General features: G+C 46.4%; 1 protein-coding gene across 4 annotated transcripts in view; it reads left to right on the top strand.

The window, feature by feature from the left end:
• Positions 1-26049, top strand: part of LOC308677579 (protein phosphatase 1 regulatory subunit 12C-like) — a 54106-nt gene that overhangs the window by 15225 nt on the left and 12832 nt on the right. For 2 of the 4 annotated variants that reach the window (XM_081344115.1, XM_081344117.1), the window contains exons 2-12: positions 399-529; positions 1336-1454; positions 2439-2598; positions 4482-4626; positions 7272-7346; positions 11272-11357; positions 13506-13648; positions 13750-13844; positions 19236-19424; positions 24579-24674; positions 25374-25468. In XM_081344115.1, the coding sequence (XP_081200241.1) occupies positions 399-529; positions 1336-1454; positions 2439-2598; positions 4482-4626; positions 7272-7346; positions 11272-11357; positions 13506-13648; positions 13750-13844; positions 19236-19424; positions 24579-24674; positions 25374-25468 (1334 nt within the window). The remainder of the gene's footprint in view (positions 1-398; positions 530-1335; positions 1455-2438; positions 2599-4481; positions 4627-7271; positions 7347-11271; positions 11358-13505; positions 13649-13749; positions 13845-19235; positions 19425-24578; positions 24675-25373; positions 25469-26049) is intronic. The other 2 variants (XM_081344116.1, XM_081344118.1) reach the window with 1 other exon arrangement.

Below are 26049 nucleotides of genomic sequence, written 5' to 3' on the forward strand. Positions count from 1 at the left end.
ATTTTCCTGTCAAATGCACTTGACCCCTGCCCAGTTGGGATAACATTTTCGGTCACCAGGTGCACTGAAAGCAAGACGAAAGATTAAAAAATTCCCAGGGACTTTGGTTTTTCAGTCCTATTCTCTATAGTCTAGTGTAAAGTCTACTACCTGTTTACAGTGTTCTGTTTCCCCGTTCAAGGGTTGCCATTTTAACCATCGTCCACCCTGCATGGCCCAATCACTGCCGTGCTACTATGGGGTACGTGTTTGTGGCACTGGGGAAGGAATGGAGGGTGATGAATTTGATGAGGGGAACTTGGAATTGGCTTTTCTCCTAAGGCAGGTGAAGACTTTTGTACAAATGAGACAAAGTTTGGGTTGGATTTGTTTGATAATGAAGCTTCTGGTTCTTCCAGGCCTGCATTGATGAAAACATGGAAGTGGTTGAATTTCTGGTGGAAAATGGAGCTGATATAAACCAGGCAGACAATGAAGGCTGGACTCCGCTGCACGTCGCTGCCTCCTGTGGCTACATTGAAATTGCACAGTGAGTTTGGGCTGGGTGAGGATTTGTGCATTTTTTTGCCTAAAGCTCCTAGGTCCCCAACCTTTTGGGCACCAGGGACCGGTTCTGTGGAGAAAGGTTTTTCCACGGACCGGAGAGTGTGTGGTTTTGTGTGCTGCCTGCATCCCACAGATGGGGCTTTGCTTGTTTGTGCGGCCTGGTTGCTGTCATGCAGCGGCCTGGTACCAGTCCACGGACCGGGGGTTGGGGACCTCTGTCCTAGAACATCAGAATTCTCAGCCGGCCTTACAGTTCCTTCTTGATGCAGGTGAGTGCAGTGTGTCCTTTCACACCCTCCACTTGGTCACTGAGCTAGTTCAGGCATTTACTATTACATTGGATTCTCCAGCTGTAGAAACTTCAAGAGATGCTCTGTCTGCTGTTCATAGCTGGTACATTTCACGCTCAGTGAAAGATGCTGGATGTGTTTGGAGGACTGTAAACTTAGGCAATCTTTTTTTAAAAGAGGAAGAGTCTTGGCTGCATTTAGTGTCGGAGGTTGCAAGGAAACTTGCAAAATTTGACTGTGTCCTCTTGACATTCATCTTCAGTGGAATGAGAGGGGGAGTTTTGCCTAAGGAGACGAGTCATCAGCGTATAGGTCTTAAAGTTTACAGTCTTTGAACTTTGTATTTGACACCCCAGCAGACTAGGTTATCCGAATTAAGCTTTGCAGGAAGCTGGTTATGACAACCAGATGGCCCTTTTCTGCTGAGTTGTAGAGATTGTAGGCCTGATATGGGGCTGGGTGGCCCATGGATCTGACTGGGCTTAACTGTCTGGCCCAGATACCTCTTGGACCACGGTGCCAACATTGCTGCGGTGAATAGTGATGGGGACGTGCCACTGGACATTGCTGAGGCTGACAACGTGGAGGCCTTGCTGCGAGCAGAAATTGAGAAACGAGGTAAGAGACACATGGAGCCACAACAGATGCAGCTCTGCTTCATCTAATGACCCATTAGCGGGTTCTCCAGCTAATTGGCTATGGAAAGAGGGCAACTACACACTACAGGTAGTCCTCAACTTATGACCACTATGGAGCCCAAATTTTCTGTTGCTAAGTGAGACATTTGTTAATTGAGTTTTGCCCCATTTTACAATTTTTCTGGCCAGCGTCCTTAAGCGAATCACTGCAGGTGTTAAGTTAGTTAACACAGTTTTTAAGTGAATCTGGCTTCCCCATAGAGTTTGCTTGTCAGGAGATCGCCAAGTGGATCCCATGACCCCAGGACACTGCAACCCTCATAAATCCAAGTTTCTGAATTTTGACCACATGATCATGGGGATGCTGCAACGGTAGTAAGTGTGAAAAACAGTCATAAGTCACTTTTTTCAGGACCGTTGTAACTTGGAACAGTCGCTAAATGAACCGTTGTAAATCGAGGGCTACCCATGGTGGCTTTGTTTAGACTACCTAGCTGTAAAAATTGATCTGTTGGATTCTTTTATATACACATTCCTGTATATAAAAGTACATATATAGAGACAACAGAAATAGGCTAAACTTAGGTCTGGTAAATGTTTTCCCTCTTCAGAGCTGCATTGCTGTTGCTGCTGGTTATAACTTCCCCAAATTATTAGCATGAATTCTTTATGTGTGGACTGCGACATCCATTTTGCATTTGAATCCAGAGAATATGAAGAGTTGCGTTGCACGCATGTGTAATAAAAAGTGCGGATCACAAAATACGTGCTGGCCCTATGATGCGATTCCAGCTTTTTTTTTTCTTTTCTTCCTGAGATGGAAAGAAAAGTTCCAAAGATCCGATTGCTATGATTTCATTTTTTTTAAAAAAAAGTATTACGTGTGAGTTTTCTACACTATAGTGTGGGCACATCCATTCAGAATTTTTCGGCCGCTTCACGTCACCATTTCCTTTGCTTTCAGGGGTAGATGTAGAGGTAGCCAAGCGGGAGGAAGAAGAGCTGATGCTTCGCGATGCTCGCCATTGGCTGAATGCTGGCAAAATATCTGATGAGCCTCACCCCAAAACTGGGGCCACCGCCCTCCATGTGGCTGCTGCTAAAGGCTACGTCGAGGTCATGAGGTGAGAGTCTCCCGTTTCCTGAGCAACTCTTGCCTCTGGGTCACCTCACCATTAACCGGTATGGATTGTTAATTGCTTTTTGGAGAAGAAAACGGCAGCTTTTCCCCAGTTGTGTTTGGAGGGACAAAAGCACAAGTCATTGGATCTCCTAGCCCTCTCTTCCCCCCATCCCCAAGCAGAATTTTGGGGAGGACTGGTTTTCTGACCCCGTCCACTCAGCCAAGCCCAGGCAGGGCTTATGGAAAAAGGAAAGCCAAGCAGAGGTCAGTCCCCACCTAGCCATCTCTCACCTTCTTCAAGCAAAAAAAGGGAAATCATCAGATCTTGTCTATGGAGGTTCTCAGTCATCCAGATGCTGGTTGTTCCAAAGGTGCTTTCCCCCCCCCCCCCAAGCAGGCAACTGGACTTTCTTGTTTTTCTTTGAAGACGTTTCGCTTCTCATCCAAGAAGCTTCTTCGGCTCTGACTGGATGGTGGGGAATGGAAGGATTTATAGTCCTTGCAGACAGCTGGGCGTGCTGAGCCAAGAAAGCGCCACACCCAGTTGCACTACTCAGGTGACCCTGAGGACACAGGTAAATCTCCAAATGGCCTCAACAGCTCTCTAAAAAAGAAATGCAAATGACCAGCTGTCTGCAAGGAATATAAATCCTTCCATTCCCCACCATCCTCTCAGAGCTGAAGAAGCTTCTTGGATGAGAAGCAAAATGTCTTCAAAGAAAAACAAGGAAGTCCAGTTGCCCCCTGAAAAAAGGCACCTTTGGGTCAAGAGATCTTGGATCTCAGCTCTTTTTCTTTAACCTGGGATTCTGAGGAGTGGCTCATGAGATTAGAACGCTGGGCTGACTGTCGGCAGCCTTGCGTTCGAGACCTGTTGCTGGTATGGGACAGGGTGAGCTCCCGTCACATGCTCTAGCTCAGGGGTCCCCAACCTATGGTCCGCAGCCCAGCACAGGGATGCAGCCTGTTGGCCGCCGGGCCCCAGGAATAGCTGGTGAGCCCCACCCCACTCACGGTAGCACCGCTCCGCGGGCACTAGCAACCCCATTTCCACATGCACGGGGACGCTAGCACCGCCGCCAGTGGCCCATGGGCGCCAGCAGCCCGTTTGCGCATGTGCACCTGTGTGTGTGCCATAGGTGAGCGTGACCTGTTTGCACATGTGCGTGCACTCTAACGCCACCATCATGCATGTGCCCATTTGTGCATGCACGTTCAGGCTGCACATGCGTGCAATTTCCTGCTGCTCCCTTTCCTTCCGGTCCGCCAAGCCGGAAAGGTTGGGGAACTCTGCTGTAGTTACTGCTGACCCAGCAGTTCAAAAGTGGGCAACTGCAAGTAGATCAGTGGGTGCCACTTCAGTGGGCAACTTCATGGGGATGTGAAAGAGCCCCCAACGGTCTGTTTCCCAGGCAACGCTGATGTCAGCGGCAAATCCTTTCACTATGGAAGCACTTTGGTGCTTCCGACATGGAAGTATTGGAACCTGGGGTTTCTCTTTTGAAAAGGAAAAAGAAAGGTGGGGAAAGGAGTTCCAATAAATCCCACTCCTCACTTTACACTTTTTTTTGTTAGCGAACCACCTGGGGTCTTAACTCCCACCCCTACCTGGCTTTTCCTTCACTAACCACACTTCTTGTTCAAAAAAAAAATCCTACCTCAGCTCAAAAATGTGGATGTTTCTCCATTGGGATCTGCCCCTGACAGTTGTGGGTAACTTGGAAACCTGAATTCTGGTTTCCTTTGGTCCTTTTATTTGTAGAATCCTCTCTGTCCAGTTTGCCTCTGATGTGCCCCGTGTGTTCTGCCACAACCCAGTTCTGTTCTTCCAGGAACAAGGGAGCCCCAGAACCCTTAACCCTGCCTTGCTTTGCTCTGTTGCAGGCTGCTCTTGCAAGCTGGCTATGACACCAATGTGCAGGACAAAGATGGCTGGGCACCCCTACATGCAGCCGCTCACTGGGGAGTGGAGGAGGCCTGCCGGCTTTTGGCTGAGCACTTCTGCGACATGGAGGCTCTCAACAATGTGGTAAGAGAAGCTGGCTGAGGGGCAGATAGCGGGGTATGGAAAAATTGCATCTCCCATTGGAGAGAAACTCCTAGCCACAAGAGACGACGAATGGGGAGCTCACGTTCACGGCAGATGCTTGTTCAGGTGAAGTCTCTGTCTGGAATGTTTTAACTTGGATTTCTGCATGGAGCAGGGTATTAGATTTGATTGACTCCAGGTGGCCATCAAACTTTTTCTATCTGAGATCAGGCAGCAAAAGATACTGCCAGCTGGAATAAAGAGCCATGTGGGGTTAGATCAGGGCTCTTCAAACTTGGCCCTTTGATGACTGGTGGACTTCAACGCCCAGAATTCCTCAGCCAGCGTGCTTGACTGAGGAATTCTGGGAGTTGAAGTCCGCAAGTCATCAAAGGGCCAAGTTTGAAGGTCCCTGGGTTAGATAGATCTGTGCTTTAGTATAAGGCAAGCTCCCCTTCTCAAAATTTATCTGTTGTCAGGTAGGGAAAACATTACTAGGGGAGGAGAAAATTAGATGGCCGCTCCATTTGTTTTAACATCATGCTATATTTAACAAGGCTTACTAAATACCTTAAGGAAGCAAACAAAAAAGAGGGAGGGAGGCAATGTTGTAGATTTTTAATAATTGGAAGCCACCTGGAGCCATCATCTGTGAGTTGGGGAGCCATTTAAATTTGCTAAAGAAAGAAATAACACAGAAACATGACCAGCTCATTAAAAAAAAAGATCAGTCAGTTAATTATTACATCCATATGAACTGGAGTACAGCGGAAGCAACTGTTTTAATCGTTCTGGTAGGTACAGTACGTTGGGTGTTCATTGCAGAAGAGGCATATCCCTTCCCAACTGTTTCTTGCTACTTGTTGATTATATATCCGAGATATGTATCCAGTGGAACGACTTGCCTACAGAAGTGGTGGGTGCTCCAATACTGGAGGATTTTAAGAAGAGATTGGACAACCATTTATTTATTTTATTTTTATTTTAATTCCATTTATATCCCGCCCTTCTCCGAAGACTCAGGGCGGCTTACAAGCTTAGCAGTAGCCTTCATTCTATTTATATGCCTGCTTATTAGGGCTTTCGCGCCCCCCCCAAGTGGCATTATTACAAAGTCAGCTTAATTGCCCCCAACAATCTGGGTCCTCATTTTACCTACCTCGGAAGGATGGAAGGCTGAGTCAACCTTGAGCCTGGTGGGACTTGAACCTGCACTAATTGCTTGCAGCTGGTGTTACTTAAGGAGGCATTAGCCCGCTGCTCCACCAAGGCTCTTGTCTGAGATGGTACAGGGTTTCCTGCTTGAGCAGTGGGTTGGACTAGAAGACCTCCGAAGTCCCTTCCAACTCTGACATTCTGTTAATTATGACCATAGGGCACTCCTGCCTCATTGGGATGGTTCTTTAGGCTTCCGGCAGGCCAGTTGCATCAGTAAGCATGAAGTGTGCTCACACAAAACCTCCGCAAAACTCCCACACTCCTGGCAGCATGGTGGGGGTTGGGGGTGGAACATAGTCGCTATCCCACTTCTCTTCCCTGTTTTGTTTTGTTTAAAAAAAAAGTCCTTCCAATGGGACCAGTGGAGGGGAATCAATCATTGCCAGTTGCAGGGCCTCTGGACAGAAAACGTGCTTTGCATCCACGGCCCCTCCCTGGCCCGCCTTCTTTTGGCTTTTTCTAAAGGAAATGGATGACCTCATTTCTGCCTGATTGATCAACTGAAAGTTGCACAGAGCAGAAAATATCGAAAGGATCAGGGAGATGTGGGATGGAAAAATCTGAAATTGAGCATATATGCTCACCTCTCTGGCAGAAATTCATTAGAGACCAACTGCACCGGATTGAAGTAGAGTAATAATGGAGTCTGGCAAAGGAGAATGTCCTAGAGAGGCCACACATTTACCTTCTCTCTCTTGCTCATGCTTTCTCTTTCTCTCTCTCTCTTTTTAAACCTCTAAGTTTCAGGCTGAACTCTGGACTCCATTTTTTTTCTCAAAGGCAAGAACATCCCTGTGGGGAGTTTTTTCCATTTACAGAAAAGCTGAAGGATCAAAACAAGGGCTGTAAAGGCATGCATTTCATCCTTTAGAAATTCCCACCCAACATCCCAAACTTCACTCTCTACAAACACACACACACACACACACACACACACACACACACCAAGTCCCCCTAAACCAGGGGTAGACAACCTTGGCTCTTTTATGACTCGTGGACTTCAACTCCCAGAATTCCTGAGGCAGCATGGCTCAGCTTGGAAACTTCTCCCTTTCCCCTCAGCACGGCTGGCTCAGGAATTCTGGGAGTTGAAGTCCGCAAGTCATAAAAGAGCCAAGGTTGTCTACCCCTGTCCTAAACTAAACTGACTTGTTTCTTTACTGACAACTACAATGGCTGTAAGCTAGCAGATAGGAGCACTCTGAAAATTAGACCAGTCTTTGGTACAGCTTTCCTCATGTCACTTGATCTTTTTTCCTGTACTTGGTTTAGTCAGGCTATATTTCTGTTAACAATTCAAAGGAGAAGGAGAACAATGCCCATTTTATTTTTTATCTTCTTTTTGCTGGCTGGTAGAGTTTTGAGGCAATTCTGCTGTGACGCCTCTTCTTCTCCCCCCCCCCGATTTTCTTTCTTTTCTCCCACAGGGCCAGCGTCCCTTCGATCTCGCAGATGAAGGTACTTTGTCACTGCTGGAAGAGCTGCAGCATAAACAGAATGATGTGAGTGATGGGTTGTTGGAAGCTTTTGTTTTTCTTTTCTTTTTTGCCAATTCCATTTTTTGTTGTGGATACAGAAGAGCATTGTGATAGACTTTTGCATTGGTACAGAAAGTTTCTAACATCTGAAGATCTGGTGCTTAGGCCCCTTTCTGTGTGGGATTCTTCAGGGTTTGGAAGACTTTTTTTTAGGAGAGAAGACCTCTGCAGGAGATCTTGCAAAAAGGGTGGTTTGGGGGCCGAGTTGAGAAGATTCTCCCCGTGGGATGATCCCAGCTCTTCTTCCCCCCCCCCCCCCAAGCTTCTCTTTTCTTACAATCACTGACCGGAAGTCTCTGAGCGAAGAAAACAATTAAAGAGTTTCCATTTCAAATAATATATCAACAACGTGAGATTAAAATTAGGCCGTTGAGGCAGTCACAGAGCATGTCTTGGTTTTACAGACGGTGTAACAAAATTTAGCCGCGTGTTAAGAAACGAAATAGGTGAAACTGCTGGGAGACTTCTCCTATCAGTGTGGATCAGAGAGGCTGTTTTTCAATTCCACTGGTTAATTCTAGATTCATGAAGCCCCATAACTTTTGGGGGGGGGGAATGGGGGTCTCTTATGTCCCCACTGCTATTGATCCATTGACAGAGGAAGGACATAACCAGGGAGTTTTGCCCAGCTTGTGCCGGTTACATCCCTACCTGTACTGGGAGGAGCTGGTAAAGATAAATTGCACTCTTTTTACACATCCAGTCTACTACACTGTGATTTGCACAAGATTTGCCTTTGAAGACCACTTGGAAACTGCCCTTTGCCGGCAGGTAAGAAGTGCCATAGTCATGTAAGCTTGTTGCTGCGTTGGCTTCTAACAGCTTGACAACTTGGCTGATGGGACTGTCTTTTCCAACCAGAAATGATCCCATTTGGTATGTGTATTTCTAGAGAATCTGCTAGTAATTACGTAATTGTAATATGAGGAGACAGCTGGGTTTTTGTTTTTTTTCCCAGTGATGTCATTCCACTCCAGAAGTTAGATTAGCTCCCATCCTAATAATATTCCAAAAATGTGTTAAAACAGCTTTTTTAGACCGCACTTGGAGAATTGGTGGAATGGCTTAGTCCAACGTTTCCTAAACTTGGCAACTTTTAAGATGGGTGGACTTCAATTCCCAGAATTCTCCATCCAGCCATGCTTGATCTGTGGTGGTTTATTCATTTATTTATTTAATTGCTCCAGCTTCTATTGTTGTATTTGTGCACATTGTGTTTCTTTTGGATCTTTTATGCTCATTGTTAACTATCAGGAGCCCTTAAGGATGCAGGGCTTATAATAGTTGCAAAACCAATAAATGCATTTTGAATCAGAACTAACTTTTTTCAGCCCCTCGATGGCAGAATTCAGTTTTAAAGGACTTATTTATTCCACATTGTTTTAGCTGCCTTTCTTTGCAGTCGTTCATTTCAGATTTCTTACACAGTTACATGCTTGCTGATAAAATTTATCCTAATAATGATCTAATTATAGAGATTCCTTAAAGATGTGATTTTTATGTTTTTTATGTAAGCTCCCTTCAAAGGCCTTTGGCCCTGAAAATATATATAAGATGATAAACCCTTGAGGGGGATGGAGAAGATCAGGTCAGATGTGGCTAACAGATTGATTTTATACCAAAATTGTTTGAATAGAATAAGTTCTTTTTGTGGTGTCCTGTGATTGTAAAACATTTTCAGTTGGTGCCTTGCCTGATGGGTTTTAAGCTCTAATGTAAAATTTGTGCATTTGCCTGCGCATTGATATATCAGAGTTGCCTTAACTACCACAGCTTGGTGTTTTTTTAAAAAAATCATGCTTTAGTTAAATTTTACAATCATATATTGCTGAGACTTTAATCTTATTTTTTTTAAAGGCCAGCTGCGTAAGCTTGCCTATGCCAATGTGTACTTTGTCCTAAATATACCATAATCCATTACTAAGAAATGCTAATTTGTTCTTTGTGTGTTTGTGTGTGTGTGTGTGTCTATTGCACAGATCAGGCAACCAGAAAACCTGCATTTGCTTTATGTAACAGTTTTGGACATTTGGTTGATGTGGGTGAATGTTGTTTTTTTTTAAGCATTGGGATGCATTTGTTATTTAATTGACACATAAGGAGACGCCCACCCGAACTCGTCTTTCTTCCATTGTCTTTTTGCCTGGCCCTCAAGAAGTGGGGCGAGCTGGAAGGCTAAAGAAATACGGATGACCCTCAGGGCAGAAGGTCACAGAGGGAGGCCAGCATGCCTGTCAACTTGAGTTTTGCCAGCCTGAGGGTTGCGTTTCTGAAACTGCAGGGTGGGCCTCTTAAGAGGCGGCTGATCTGGGGAAGCCAGTCAGCCTCCCTCTTCATCTGTTTCAGGCAAAAAGCTTCACTGGTAGGGTGGGGGGGGACGGGGTGGGGGGGAAGAGGAGGGAAGAGAGAGAGAGAGAGAAAGAGAGAGAAAAGGGCTGGTTCCCCAGGGAATGCAAGCAGGATGGGCCTCCCTCTTGCCTGTCAGCTTTCTGCCCTTCCCAGCTGTGGATTGGAACCAGATCAGCCCTCGCAAGTCCTTTTGCAAAGCCGAAAGGCACTTTCTTTGCCTTCTTCCTTTTCCTAATTCGACTTGGAAGTTTTCCCTGTGAGAACCAGTTGAAGGAGCAGCCTGGCCCAATCAAAGACAGGAGGGGAAGAGGTGTGTGGAGGGGGTGAAGCTGCATCTGAAAGGGACCCAGAGTTCAAGGGCCTGGCCCACCTTCTGAGCTATAAAAGCCAAAGCATTTGCAGCCCTTTTTTTTAGCTGCAAAAAAAATGCATCTGACTGGGGGGGGCGGGGAGGGGGGGGAAAGGGAGGGGAGAATGTGATGAGAAACCAGTGGAATGGGGTGGGTGGGTGAGTTTCCCCTGTTTTCTTTTGCTCCTTCCCCGCCCATAGGAGTCATGGGCTGAAGATTAAGGACTGACTTGGGGCCTTCTACAGTTAACTTATAGCACAGAGGTACTGCAAGTCAAAGCCTCTGGGGATGGCCCAGATTGATATTCCTCCAGTGGCCGCCATCTTATGAAAAATAGTATTAGCAATAGCAGTTAGACTTATATACAGCTCTGCAGTCCTCTGCGTGGTTTACAGAGTCAGCATTTTGCCCCCAACAATCCGGCTCCTCATTTTACCAAACTTGGAAGGACGGAAGGCAAAATGGAGTCAACCTCGAGCTGGTTAGGATCGAACTCCTGGCAGTGGGCCAGGGTTAGTCTGCAATACAGCATTCTAACCACTGTGCCACCATGGCTCACTAAAAAAAGCAGTATTTTTTTTTAAAAAAACCCTGCCTTTATTATTTCTATAAATAAGATAGGGAACATATTCCTTTTTCTTCTTCCTCTTTTCCCCACAACAACCAGGGGAGTTGGGCCGAGAGGTTTGCAGGATCATACATTACAACCCTACAACACCAAAGCACAAGGGCCGTGCTGGCTGTTTTCCAACACATCTGGAAGAGGATACTAGTTAGGGAAGTTAGTGGTTGGTTGAGATCTGGCACATCTTTCTAGATGTTGCTCATAGGACTTCTCTGCTTCCAATTATCATACTGCAGAGGGCAGATAGTCTTTTGCACTGCGCTGAAATGCTACTTAACGGACCTATCTTTTCAAAGAGGTGAGCACTTCTCTAAACTTAGCTGTCACCGTTTCAGCTTGATTCCTATTGCCTTTTTGGTGTGAATCACAATAATTTGCTACTGTCCTTGGTCTTGACCAGTCCAAGAGAGCAGTAGCTGCTGAAAAGGTTGTTTGCCCCTTTGGTATTTCACATACAGAGGAGCAGATTTTGTCACATTCCACCCAAACAAAAAACGATGAAGGCTGCATTGCATTAAGTGGAATAAAAGTTTTGATTTGCTTCTCTCCCGTTTTTATCCTTCAGTTGCGCAGCAAAAAGGAAGCCCATCGGCAGGCTGTGATTGACACCAGTTTGGAACAGGCCCCCTCGTACACAAGCAAACATCGGAGGTCAGCGCTAGAGTATTATTAGATACTGTACTGTTATGGAAAATACCAAGTCTTCAGTTCCACTTAACTCCCTCAGCCTTTGCTTTCAGACATTTGTAATTTAAGGTTTTAATCTAGGTGTGTTTTTTTTAACCCCTGGAATCAGATATGTGAAATCCACGCCATCACACCTCCAGCAAAAAGTGGCAAGACAAGTTTGGAGGGAGGAATCTTTATTTGATGTACAGCAAGTTTGACAAGCGTTTGCCGCAGAAATGTTTATGGTTTGAAATTGCAACTGTCAGATTGGTCTTTCTGTTTGTGGTTATATGTTGAGCCTGTGCAAATTACAAATGTCTTGTTATCCGGAAAGAACATCTCCTAGCAAAAACCGTCTGCTGTCGTGCTCGGAGTCGGACTTCGTTGGGCACATGCTGGGACATCGTAGAGGGGTTTGGGATTTGTAAGCAGATTGTTGGCCAGTTTATGAATGTTCAAACCTGGACTAGGGTGCCATTTTCTCCAAAATGGCTTCTGCCGTAGGAAACATTGTAGAGCGTAAGACAGTTTTTCTCAACCTTGTCAGCTTTAAGCTGTGTGGACTTCAACTCCCAGAAATCTCCAGACAGCAATGCTGGGAATTGAAGTTCACACCGCTTATAGTTGCCAAAGTTGAGAAACATTGGTATAAGGCAGGGATAGGCAACCTTGGCTCTTTTATGACTCATGGACTTCAACTCCCAGAATTCCTGAGCCAGCCATAAAAGAGCCAAGGTTGCCTACCCCTGATATAAGGCATGCAAGTTCTTCCTCACCATCACAATTGGAGTTAACATATGTGATGTTACTGTTCTTGAAATACGTCGCATTTTCAGCATTGAGCACACATGAATACAACTAGTCATTGATTACTGACAGCAATTTGGGACTGGGATTTTTGTTACTAAGCAATGTCATGCCACACCTGACTTAGCAATGGAAATTCCAGCATTTCTGGATGCTGTCTGAATCACTGTCGGTTAACAGAGCAAGGGTATCGTGTGGTCGCCATTTATGACTTCCTGCTGGCTTCCCCATTGACTTTGCTTCTGGAAAGCTGTCAAGCTTGCAAACGGTGATCACACGACTATGGCATGCTTCAATGTTGAAACTGCAAGCTGGGTGAGGACACCCAGATTGCAAGCACATAACCGCAGGAGTGCTGTGACTGTCAAAGTAGGAGGATCAGCCACAGCTATCACTCGCTCCGTCACAAGTTTGAACAGTCACTGGATGAATTGAGTGGTTGTTAAATGAGGACCACCTTTTATGTTCTTGGATCTAGACTGGTTGGCAGCTTCTTAAATAGCCTGAAATCCATATTAGAAAATAAAAAAAAAGTACATTAACTCAAGGACAGAAATTCATATCGTAGCAATTGGAGTTGGGCAGCTAATATATTTAAACAAATAAGTAAACAAATAATCATTCCTTCTCTAGGGTAGTCACTAAGTTATTCCAGGCCTAAATCATTGTAGTAGAACATGCCGGCCAAGCACTAGGAAGCCACAAAGTGTTACCTATGTCTCCAAGTTGTAACTTGAACCCAGTGAAAACTATGAAAATGGAAGAGATAGAACTAGGGGTGGCTTGGAGTTATCATCTTACCATGTTCTTTAGTTTGGGCTAAATACAGGTAGTCCTCAACTTATGACTGTAACTGGACCCAAAATTTCTGTTGCTAAGCCAAACATTTGTTAAGAAAATGTCCTATGTTACAACCTTTCTTGCCACAGTTGTTAAATGAATAACTGGAGCTGTTAAGTTAGTGACGCGGCTGTTAAGCGAATCTGGCGTCCCCATTGACTTTTCTTATGAGAAGGTCGCAAACGTTGATCACGTGACCCCGGGACAATCGTAAATATGAGTCAGTGGCTCAGTTGCCAAGCATCCAAGTTTTGGTCACGTGACCGTGAGGATGCCGAAATGGTCATAAGTGTGAAAAATCAGAAAAGTCAGAAATCACTTTTTTTCCCAATGCCACTGGAACTTTAAATGGTCACCAAATGATCGTTGTAAGTCGAGGATCACCCGTACGTACATAATATGTGATATAGATCTGCGGTAGGGTAAGCGAGCGAGATCTTACCAGCTTCTTCTCCTGTCTCTCTCTTGCTTGGATTCTTCTAGGAGCTCCGTGTGTCGCATGAGCAGCAAAGAAAAAATCTCGGTCCAAGACCAGTCAAAGGAGCGGAAGACCTTGGGTACCATTGCTGTGGGCGAAGAGGAGACCAGTTCGGCTTCGGAGGGGGATGAAACGCCAGAGTCCAATGGTGAGGGGGAGGGGGGGGGAATGCAGCAGCCAAGGCCCTGGTTCTGATCTTAAGAGGTCACAATGGGCTGGTTGCTAATTGCTTCCCCCCATCTCTTGCAGAAGTGAAGGCTGCTCCACCAGCAGACAGCAGTGCAGTGAACGGAGTGTCCGTGACTCCCATTAGGCCTCTCTCTCCATGTCCTCTTGGCCCAAAGGTAAGGCAAGACTTTGTGGTGGCCAAGGAAGTCAGGTGTTTTTGAACTTCCTCTCTCCACTGTCTCTCAATTTCCTTCTCCAGTTGTGGTTCCGGGCAGGATCATCGCAGATGCTGTGATGTAGCTGAAATCCAACGGTTTTACTAGAGCCCAAGATAAGAGGGTGACAAACCCTGCAAGGGTTCCAGTCCCTTTGCCATCCCAGTTCATTCATGCCACTTAATATGGGGATTACAGGTGGCTAGTATTCATGTCCCCCTGAGCACAGGCTGCATATTACAGCAGAATAATACTGGACTGTGACAAAGGTGTTTTTTCAGGAGGCAACTGGACTTCCTTGTTTTTCTTTGAAGACGTTTCGCTTCTTATCCAAGAGGCTTCTTCAGCTTTGACTGGATGAGAAGAAGCTTCAGCTCCAAGTGGCCTCAGTGACTCTCCAAAAGAATGCAAATGACCAGTTGTCTGCAAGGAATATAAATCCTTCCATTCCCCACCATCCAGTCAGAGCTGAAGAAGCTCCTTGGATGAGAAGCGAAATGTCTTCAAAGAAAAACAAGAAAGTCCAGTTGCCTCTTGAAAAAGCACCTGTGGGACAACCGTGACCTGGATGACTGGGAATCTCCATAGACCCTGGACTGTACCATTTCAGAGTACAAGTACAGTAGTCCTCGACTTATGATCACAATGGAGCCTGCAATTTAGAGTCGTATGTTGTGATGGTTCTAAAGCAGATTACCACGTGATCACACCTGATTTTATTACCTTTCTTTTGGGGTGGTCATAAAGCGAACGTGGCACTTGTAAAGCAAACTCTGTGGTCATTAAGCAAACCCATTGTTCTCTGTGGGGTATTTGCTGGAAAAGGGAAGGGGTTTTTTTTGCAGTTTCCGGCAAAAATGTCATGATTCAAGGAGACGTGACACTGCAAATGGCCGTAAATGTGGGCCAGTTGTCAAGCATCCAAAATCTAGTCATGTAACCATGGAAGCGGGGGCGGAGGTCAGAATTTTGAATCTGGGCTTTAAGTCCCTTTCTCAGGGTCCTGCATAATTTTGAATGGTAGCTAAGCAATTGGTAGTAAATTAAGAACTATCTGTAGAGCAGGGGTGTTAAGCCCAGTCGCATCTGTACTGTGATGTATCGGGATGCTTTTTTGCCCTTGTGGGAGCTGGGGTGGGTGTGGCCTGCGCAGGCCGCATTCGGCCCGCTGGCTGCGTGTTGGACATGCCTGCTGTAGAGGAATTTCATTGGCAACATTTCTGTCCAGAAAAAACTTTCCTCAAGGAGGTAAGTAGCACGGCTGAGGCTAGCAGGGCCTAAATACTGTGCCTTGGCTGGTTATGTTTGATGAGTTGTATAACTTTCAAGAAGGGACGCGGTGGCTCAGTGGGTTAGGATGCTGAGCTTGTCGATCAGAAGGTCGGCAGTTTGGTGGGTCGAATCCCGAGTGCTGCATAACAGAGTGAGCACCTGTTCCTCGTCCCAGCTTCTGCCCACCTAGCAGTTCGAAAGCACGTAAAAAATGCAAGTAGAAAAATAGGGACCACTACGGTGGGAAGGTAACAGCGTTCCGGGCGCCTTTGGCGTCTAGTCATGCCGGCCACATGACCACGGAGACGTCCTCGGACAAGCGCTGGCTCTTTGGCTTTGAAACGGAGATGAGCACCGGCCCCTAGAGTTGGAAACAACTAGCACGCATGTGCGGGGGAACCTTTACCTTTATAACTTTCAAATACTCAGCAAAGTTTTCCACAAAGTTTTTCTTTGCAAAAGGAGCCCCTGAACTCTTAATTTCACAGAAGACGTAGGAAATAGAGACCTTAGTAGTCCTGCACTTGGTCTAGCCCACCTCTAAATAGGAAATAATCTTCCCCTTAGAAATGTCACCCTTTTCTTTTCTTCCAGCCCTCCATCAGTTCTCCGTGGTTGCTTGCTCTTTTTGCACAAAGCGTGTGATGAATTCAACTTAATGCACTTTTTTTTTAAACGTGCCTTCATCTAGCATGCTTGATTAGCCCTTTTTTGCTTCCTTCCGACTTTCCCCCTGCTTGGGATGCTGCCACAAGCAAGTCTTAGGGACTACATTTGCAAAGAGGCCTTTCCGTTCCTGTTGGTCCTCTGCCTCTGTTCCCCATCCTGTTGCATGTCATCTCTTATCTGCGCTGTATAAAATACCTTGAACTTTCTGTTTTTTCCCCCCCTCTTCCCTGTTTTGACATTTGTTCCTGTGTCTTCCATCCATTGTGAAATGCATCTCCTTCTTCCTCCTTGCTTTCTCATTCCACCTGCTCGCTCCAGCCACAGTTTGCCTTCACTTTGCCTCTGCTGCCTATCCCAAACCCTCTGGGGCCTTCCACGTGGAGACGACGCTTGCGTAAAACAGGGATCATTCTGGTGCCCCAGAAGGGACAAATGGCTGCTGTGAGTGTCCCAGCTAAATGAATGACGAAGGAGCCAAGAGGGGTGTGCCTTTTGTGTGGTTGCCTCCAGGAAGCCCAAAGTGGGGCTTAAAATTCTTAATCTTCAACCAAGGTGTGGGTGGCCGAGTCGGTCCCGCGACTGAGTGGAATGGAGAGAGGCTTTTTCACCGGAACCACAGCCTGCTGTTCTCTTGGCTGTTCATCCCTTTGGTGTGCATAAGATTAAAGGAAAATACTGATAATGCCACTCTGGGAAGATTCTGCAAGCATCTCCTGGCTACTGTGTGAAACAGGATGCGGGGCTGTTGATAAGGCTGCAGTTTCCTCTCTGCGCACTGTGGGGAGCTGCGTTTTACTTTATCTGTGCATTATAAGAATGCTAGCATTTGGGAAGAGAAAATGGTTTAACAGCTTAAAGACACCCAAGGGAGGAAATGAAGAGGGCTGCTAAGATTATAAGCTGCTGGGGTCAAGTAGTACTTCAGTAGGGTGGTTGGCCTTGGGCTGCAAGGACCCTGAGTTTGAGTTCTAAAGCCCAAAGCAGTTTGTCCCTTCTCTGGAAGAAGGTAGAGGGAAAGGAGAGAAAACAGCTTGTTACAGATAACACAACTGGGGAGGGGGAAGGACAAAGAGGGAAGCATGTTGGTCCCGTCTTCTGCTTGCCATTGGCATTCTCCATCATTACTTTTGAAGGAATGTAACTCTTGATGGGGCGGGCAGGAAGATTGCCCGCTCTGGTGACAGGATATCCAGATCATAGTGAATTCTAGAGATATCCAGATCATAGTGAATTATAGAGCTGGGCTGTAATATCTGTGCGAAGCAGACAAGGGAATCCCATCAACCCAAGGTGAAGTTCTTCCAGAAGGGAGAGCCTGGGAAATGAGCAGCAGACACCATTTTTCCTGAAACTTCCTGAAAAACGTGGCGATGCATGGAGGCAGCTTTCCAGGACTTGCTTCTCCCTCCGCCCTGACGGCATTTTGAAAGCCTGTGCTGATTGTGAGTCTGGCCAGCTCTTCTTGACACCACGAGCATTAGCTCTTCCATTTTGGAGTTTACATTGGCCAGGGCTTGGTGATGGCATAAGAGGAACAGATCGCCTCGTCTCGCAAAGACGCTGGACTGTCAGAAGTGGGAGAGGGCTTCTGGCAAGACACTGGGGCAGCCTTGAGGTTCTCGGTAGTCCTTTATGCTGTGTTTGTATTTATGTAAACGGCATATTGGGCAGCCCTGCTTGAGAGGTTGCTTGCTAATGACCCCAGGACTGTTTGCTTCTAAATCCTATTTTAAGCAGCTGCTTATATATATATACTAGGGCAGGGGTCCTCAACCGTGGCAACTTTAAGACCTGTGGACTTCAACTTCCAGAAGTCCACAGGTCTTAAAGTTGCCAAGGTTAGGGACCCCTGTACTAGGGTAATTCCTTCATTATTTCCCCCTTTGTTTGTTTATACAAACAATATTTTTTACAGTGCCCAGAGGGACTTGAAGCAGTTTACAGTGCAATAAAAATGACAAAATTCATCCACAGATCTTATCTAGCTAACTAAGCAACCAGGAACTGCCAGGACTCATGCATTCTGCCAAATATAAAAGATTTTCAGGCCTTTCTGAAGATTGGGCGGTTGGTTGGTGGTAGTCTTCATCTCAACAGGCAGGTGTCTGGAAGCATGTTTTAAGAGAGATGTTTCCGGGAATGGCTGCTTTGAGAAGACTGCAGTCCTGGCTCCTTTCACCTGAGGTATAGTTCAGCCTGAAATCCTACCGCCGTGTTTAGTCAGTGCTCTGGAACATCTGAGGATGTGCCAAGTGGCTATTCCTTGGTAATCTCTAAAAGCTTTCATGTGATAAAAGGGTTTTCTGATGCTTACACCACCTGCTTTGGAGACAAAAAAAATCAGAGCCCATAGCTAGCTGACTGGAAGTACTCCTGCTCTTGCCTTGAAACCCAACCAATTCTGTTTGTTCTCAGGTTGGCACCCAAAGTTTCATGCCCACAGCACTGCTTCTCCTGTAATTCCTAGAGAGAGAGAGAAGAAAACGAAAAGTTGCCACTTTATTACCAAGTTAAGAATCTGATGTATCTATTTCAAACCAGAATTTTGGGCTTGTTTCTTCTCTTAAGGCAGGGGTCTCCAAACCTGGCGACTTTTAAGACTTGTGGATTTCAACTCCCAGAATTCCCCAGCCAGCATGGCTGGCTGAGGAATTCTGGGAATTGAAGTCCACAAGTCTTAAAAGTCTCCAGGTTTGGAGGCCCCAAGTCTTAAGGAATCCTCAGTTATTCATTCAGGTCTTGAATTCCTTGGTCCAGCCCAGGGGTAGGCAACCTTGGCTCTTTTACAACTCGTGGACTTCAACTCCCAGAATTCCTCAGCCAGCCATGCTGAGGGGAAGGGAGAGGTTTCCATGCTGAGTCATGCTGGCTCAGGAATTCTGGGAGTTAAAGGCGAAGGTTTTTTTTTTTTTAAGCTGGAGTCCGAGATGGCACTGCCTTGGGAGGAGAGGCGATAGATGGCCGAGCCTCTTGCTGTTTTTCAGGCCTCCTGCGGCGATATTCTGCCGTTTCCAGCCCTGGAGAGGCTGGGAGAAGCGGAGGGGGCATCTTTGGAGGCGAGGTGTGATGCAATCACCTCGCTGGAAAAAGGAAAACACCCTGAGGATCCGGAGGCTTGAAAGAGGGCCGCAGTTTGGCAGCCCCGAAGCCAATGACTCGACAGTTTGAGAAAAAGCAGGGAAGTGAGAAAGAGTGGAAGTGAGTTTATAGGAATTCTGGGAGTTGAAGTCCACGAGTGGTAAAAGAGCCAAGGTTGCCCACCCCTGCTCCTTTCACTTCCATTTCCCCCCCCCCCGAGTGAAAATTCCCTTCATCCATCCTGACTCCCCTTCGCTTCCCTTCCTTTTCTCTCTGCTTCTTCTGTTTATCCCTTTCTGCTTTACCCCTTCCTCTTCTGTTCCTCTCCACCAGTTGTCTGGAGGTCCCGGCCGCATCACAGAGCCAGGGAGTTTGCCAGCTCCGGCCACATGGAGACAGAGTCTGCGCAAAACAAGCAGCTTTGGAGTATTGCAGGATGCCAAGCTGGATGAAGGGGTCCCCAAGGGGGGCAGCGGCATCAAGCGCTCAGCATCCAGTCCCCGGCTTGATACAGAAGAGAAGGTGAGTTGGGTGGAGACCAAGTCCATTGGGGCAGGTCAGGCATGGCCAGCCTCACCATTAGGTTAAAATATATATCATTTGTCTCAGGTGGTTGATTCTGAGAGTTGAGGGCAGCCACCTGTTGTTGGAAACACCTTTGTAATAATAATAATAATAATAATAATAATAATAATAATAATAATAATAATAATAATAATAATAATAATAATAATAATAATTTTATTTATATACTGCCCTTCTCCCGAAGGACTCAGGGCGGTGAACAGGGCAAGCATAAAAAATACAGAGTTACAAAAGTTAAAAAGGATTAAATATATGCCCACTAAAACCAGTAAATACAAATATTAAAATAACAATAAAAAACCCCGCCCATCCCCCATCAGGCCAGGCCGGCTTGTTCAAATAAGAATGTCTTTAGATCGCGACGTAAGACTTGGCCCACCCTGCATCTCTTAAGCTAGCCTGCTGCAGTCAGGTGTGGAGGAGGGTGGCATCAAGAAATGGGAAAGCCTTGGATTGCTCTCCCTTCATACGAGGAACCAGGAGAGGGGTGCCAAGTGTTCTGGTCTCCAGGCAGCACAACTGTCCCTAGTACCGTCACGTATTTGAACAGTAGCCTTTTTTGGTCTCATCTGAATCCAGTCAGGGGAAGATCCTTCAGTTTGTGGGGAAGAGTTGGTAAAAGGATCAGGCACATATTGGACAGATTGGGTTTTTGTTTCATTTTTTTTTAAAATTCCATTTATATCCCGCCCTTCTCCGAAGATTCAGGGCGGCTTACAAGCTTAGCAATAGCCTTCATTCTATGTATATGCCTGCTAATTATTAGGGCTTTCACACACACCCCAAGCAGCATTATTACAAAGTCAGCTTAATTGCCCCCAACAATCTGGGTCCTCATTTTACCTACCTCGGAAGGATGGAAGGCTGAGTCAACCTTCAGCCTGGTGGGATGTGAACCTGCACTAATGGCAGGCAGCTGGTGTTTCCCCCCTTTCTCATCAGTTGTCCAATTAGGTGACTTTTTTTTTGGAAAAAAAGTGCAGAGAAGAGCAACTACGATGATTAAAGGCCTGGAGGCTAAAACATATGAAGAATGGTTGAAGGAACTGTGTATGGATAGCCTAGAGCAGGGGTAGGCAACCTCGGCTCTTTTATGACTCATGGACTTCAACTTCCAGAATTCCTGAGCCAGCCATGCTGGCTCAGGAATTTTGGGAGTTAAAGTCCATGAGTCATAAAAGAGCCGAGGTTGCCTACCCCTGGCCTAGAGAAAAGAAGGACTAAGGGGTGACATGATAGCATTATTCCAGTATTTGAGGGGCTGCCCCAAAGAAAAGGAGGTCAATTTATTTTCCAAAACACCAAAGGGCGGGACAGAAAACGATGGAAAGTGATCAAGGAGAGAAGCAACCTGGAATTAAGGAGAAACTTCCTAACCGGGGAGGGGGGGGGGAATAATTTTTTTTTAATCCCATTTATATCCTGCCCTTCTCCGAAGACTCAGGGCGGCTTACAATCTAAGAAGCACAAATCAATGTGCTTAGCAATAGCCTTCATTCTATGTATATGCCTGCTTATTAGGGCTTTTGCCCCCCCCCCCCGCGGCATTATTACAAAGTCAGCTTATTGCCCCCAACAATCTGGGTCCTCATTTTACCTACCTCGGAAGGATGGAAGGCTGAGTCAACCTTGAGCCTGGTGGGACGCGAACCTGCACTAATTGCAGGCAGCTGGTGTTACTTAAGGAGGCATTAGCCCACTGCTCCACCAAGGCTCTGTTAATTAACCAGTGCAGAGGAACCTTGGCTCTTTTATGACTTGTGGATTTCAACTCCCAGAATTCCTGAGTCAGCATAGCATAGTTCAGGAATTCTGAGTATTGAGGTCCATAAGTCATAAAAGAGCCAAGGTTCCCTAACCCCTGAACCAGTGGAACAGCTTGCCTTCATTAGTTGTAGGTGATTCATCACTGGCTGTATTTGAGAAGACACTGGACAGCCACTTGTCTCAAATTGTATAGGTTTTCCTGCTAGAGTAGGGGGTTGGACTAGAAGACCTCCAAGGTCCCTTCCAGCTCTATTCTGATTGATTGATCTCCTTAAAGCAATAGCAGCAGTACTTAGACTTATGTACTGCTTCATAGGGCTTTACAGCATTCTGTGAAGAGTTTACAAATACCAGCATATTGCCCCCAACAGTGTGGGTCCCCATTTTACCTCAGAAGGATGGAAGGCTGAGTGAAGGTTGATTTACAATTTAAAAAGGAGGTAGCATCAAAGGAAACAAATAAATAGGCCAAAGGAGCCCACAACCGCAGATAAAAAGCTAAAGTAGCTCTAGATTTTATCTCGTTGTTGTTGTTAGTTGCGAAGTCATGTCCAACCCATCGCGACCCCATGGACAACGTTCCTCCAGGCCTTCCTGTCCTCTACCATCTTCTGGAGTCCATTTAGGCTCACGCCTACTGCTTCAGTGACTCCATCCAGCCACCATTTTATCTCATAATTCTGGGCAAAAAAGACAAGATTTAACCTGATCTTTAAAAACTCAATTAGCTATACAAATTTAAGGAGAGTATTTCATCATGGAGGCATCTGTGAAGAAGAAAGTATGCGGAGTAAGGCACCAGCAAATGATCTTAATTTTCAGACAAAAGATGTAGACCTATGGCAGGGGTACGCAATCTTGGCACTTTATGACTTGTGGACTTCAAGTCCCAGCATTCCTGAGCCAGCATGGCTCAGCTTGGAAACCTTTCCCTTTCCCCTCAGCTTGGCTGGCTCAGGAATTCTGGGAGTTGAAGTCCACGAGTCATAAAAGAGCCAAGATTGCCTACCCCTGACCCTATGGTGATCCTAGGTAGAACTGTATGCAAGCCAGCCATTTTGTAATGGGTATGTCATGGACATCAGGACTTTCTCATTTGCCACTTCCCACTGGTTTTGGTAGAATGATCTGGCTTTTATTCTTGAAAACCCATGAACAGCAATTGCAGAAATGTCACTCAGGAGGAGGAGGAGGAGGAGAAGGACAACTCAGCTCGCCAGGATAGAGCACTTTCATATCTAATGGAGAGAAAGTACAGACGGTCCTCAATGTGCGACCACAATTGAGCCCAGAATTTCTTGACTGTTGTAAGTCGAGGACTATCTGTAAAGCTGACAGATGCTGCAGCTCTGGTGCAGGAGATCTCTCGCTTGTGGGCAATATTTGGCATTTCCACTACAGGTAGTCCTCGGTTTACAACATTTCGTTTGGTGAGTGTTCAGAGTTATAACGACACTGGAAAAAAACTGACTTATGACCATTTTTCACCACATATGACCGTTGCAATGGTCACGTGATCAAAATTCAGACCCTTGGCAACTGAGTCATGTTTACGACAGCCGCAGTGTCCCTGGATCACATGATCATGCTTTGCGACCTTCTGACTAGCAAAGTCAATGGGGAAGCCAGATTCACTTAACAGTCGTGTTACTAACTTAACAACTGAAGGGATTCACTTAACAGCTGTGCCACGAAAGGTCATAAAATGGGTCAAAACTCAGCTAACAACTGTGTCACTTAGCAACAGAAATATTGGGCTCAGTTGGGATCGTAAGTTGAGGACTACCTGTATTTAAAATAAAATAAAAAAGGTTGAGGAGCGGGAACTTTCTGATCTTTGGAAAGCTTCTGCAAAGCTTAGAGGAGATGATGTTGACTAGATCAGGGGTTCCCAACCAGGGGTGCTTGCACCCCTAGCGGGTGCGGGACAATATTCCAGGGCTTTTCAAAATTATAGTGGTATATGCATAATTCGTTGCCGTTATTTCAAACTTTTGTAAGGGGCGCAAGAACATATCGGAAGCGTTCTAGCAGTACGGGGTATAGAAAAGGCTGGAAGCTGCTGGACTAGAGCAGGGGTCTTCAAACTTGGCGCTTTTATGACTTGTGGACTTCAACTCCCAGAATTCCTCATGGCTGGCTGAGGAATTCTGGGAGTTGAAGTCCGCAAGTCATAAAAGGGCCAAGTTTGAAGACCCCTGGACTAGATAATCAGTGAGCAACCTTCAGCCTTCTAAAGCAGGGGTCTCCTACCTTGGCAACTTGTGGACTTCAACTCCCAGAATTGCCCAGCCAGCTATGCTGGCTGACCAAAGAGCAGCTAGTTACATTTAAAAAAAACAACACAAAACCTCTAAAATATCAAAATAGTTAAAACCCCAGTAGATTGTACACGCTTGAAGAAAGAGCAAGAAAATGCACCCTACTCCTTCTAGTGACAATACCCTGTCAGTCCCTTAGCGTTACAGCCCCCTAGGTGCAAAATGACCGCCCGGTCCTGGCTTAGATAGAATGGATCAGGTCTGAAACAGTTGAAACTGCCTGTTCTAAGGTCAGGATGGGTTATTTTAGGATGGGAAAATTCTGCCGCGCCACACTTCGCCCACCTCTCTTTGTGAACTGTGAACTGCCCTGAGAACATGCCAGACGATGCTGCCTTGCGTTAAGTTTTCAAAAGCCGGCCTTATCGGTATCGTTTCTGAAGGTTTAAGTGGACCCAGCCTTGGTCGGGTGCAGATCATCTTTGCATATATATATATATATTTCCCACGATGCCAACAAAGCCAAAGGAGACAACCGCAGCTGAATCTCAGTTTCACGTTTAGCTCTTTTTTTTCTTTTTTCTTTTTTTCTTTTTGGTCAAAAGCAGAACACGAGGTGTGTGGTGGGGTCCTTGGTGCTCTTCTAAGCTTTGCTCGTTTTTTTCTTGCAGACGTTTCATCCCCCTAACTAGGAAACGTCATCAGTGCTGGGTAACGAAACGTCTGCAAGAAAGCGAGCAAAGCTTAGGAGAGCAGACGCCCTCGTGTCATCCCTTGAGCCGGAAGTAGTCCCCTTTAAAAGCAGAGCTTCCTTTTTTCTCTGTGCTTTCTATTTTATTCCCTTCTCTCCTACCTCAGATCTAGCAGCTTTGCACCGTCTGTGAAGCTCTGGTGGGGGTTTGTTTGTTTCCCTCCAGTGGGGGGGGGAGCTTTTCAGCGTGGGGGATTCAGGAGACCGAATTTTGCCACCAGTATGTCTCTGCTGTGCCCTCTTTTTCTTTTCTTTTCTTTGTCTTTCCTGCCCTCTCCCTCCCGACCCTGTCATTGCCTGTATTCCCTGCAGCAAGACATCCAGGAGCTCTTGAAGAAGTGGAGCAAGAATCCCATTGGCCCATGGTTAGCCAATAGGAACACAGCTTCTGAGCCACCTGGTGACCCGGTAGGAGCCTCAGAGAGGGTGGCTGGATTCCTTGCTTGCTAGCTTTGCTTTGCTTGGGCAGGGGAGGGTTAAGTAAGTGTGTGTGTGTGTGTGTGTGTGTGTGTGTGTGTGTGTGTGTGTTGGGGTTGCTTAGCTTGAGAGCCATGGAAGTGTAAAGGGAAGTGCATGCCTAAGGGCACCAACAGCCTCTGGTGGGAATCACATACGAGTTTTCCTTCCGCCTCTGCTCTTTCCCCCCTCTTTTCAACAATTTTTTTTCTTGTTCTGTCTGGGCCACAGCTACCCTGTGTTAGAGAGGCAGTGTCGAAGCTTTTTTGTCCTTCTCCATCCTTAGCAGTTCCTCTACCACAGGGGGTGTCAAAACTGCCGGGAGGGGGGGGGGCGCCACGGGCCGGACGCATCGTCGGGAAGCCGCACCCGCCCCATTGCCGGCAATGGCAAAACCGTCCCCGATAACGTTGCACGACATCCTGTGACGTGGCGGGTTTGACATGTCTGCTCTAGCATCAAGGGAGAGATGCTCACACTCTCCCTTTTACAGAAACGCAAGGCTCACATTAGTGGGCACCCCAAAGCCTCCTGAATCTAGCTTCTGAGCGCCCTCCCCCCCCCCATATTCCTAGCCGGAGTAGAAAGTAACAGTGGAACAGCTGTCTGTCACATCTATACCTTCTTTCCTTTTTCCATCTTCTTTTACAGAACAAAGAGCCACGCCTGGCACGAGTAATCCCAACCCCCACTCGCCGGATATTTGCCCTCCCAGACACAGAACCCCACCGGGATCCCCGGCGCGCGTGAGTAAAATCCACCATGGATAAACTAAAAGAGCACGCTTTGACTTGAGAGGCCTAGATTGGAATCTTGTTCAGATGTGAAGCTGGTTAGCTGAGACAGGGCAGTTGGCTTTTCCCAGGCAGGCTGGATATTCGCCTCGTTTCTCATCCTCTAGTGAGGGTGCATCTCTTGATGTTCTTGAGTGGAGAAACCCACTACTAAACTAACATGGATTAGGCGATCTTTGATCCTCCAGATGTTAGGTTTCCACTCCAGCTATCGCCAGCCATTGGCCGTATTGGCTACGGCTCCTGAGAGTTTTGAAGGAACTTCTGGAAAGTTTCTCCTTGTATTGGAAGATCTTCGGGTTAAGCGATAGGATCCGTTGGGTCTGCTTTTAGTTTCAGAGCAGGGAATGGGAAAATAAGATTCCCAAGATTCACTGGAAGAGAAGGAATATTTGGGGAAGCGAAGCTGTTGTGCTTTCCGGTGAGCGTCACAATTTTAGTCAATTTATTCGGTCTTTTTAAGAGCACCCTTATCGACTTTGAACAAGGTGCTATAGCAGTTTGCTTTTTACCGTTTGCAGTTAAAAAAAACC

This window comes from Vipera berus (assembly GCF_964194415.1).
Source record: "Vipera berus genome assembly, chromosome: Z".
Lineage (NCBI taxonomy): Eukaryota > Metazoa > Chordata > Lepidosauria > Squamata > Viperidae > Vipera > Vipera berus.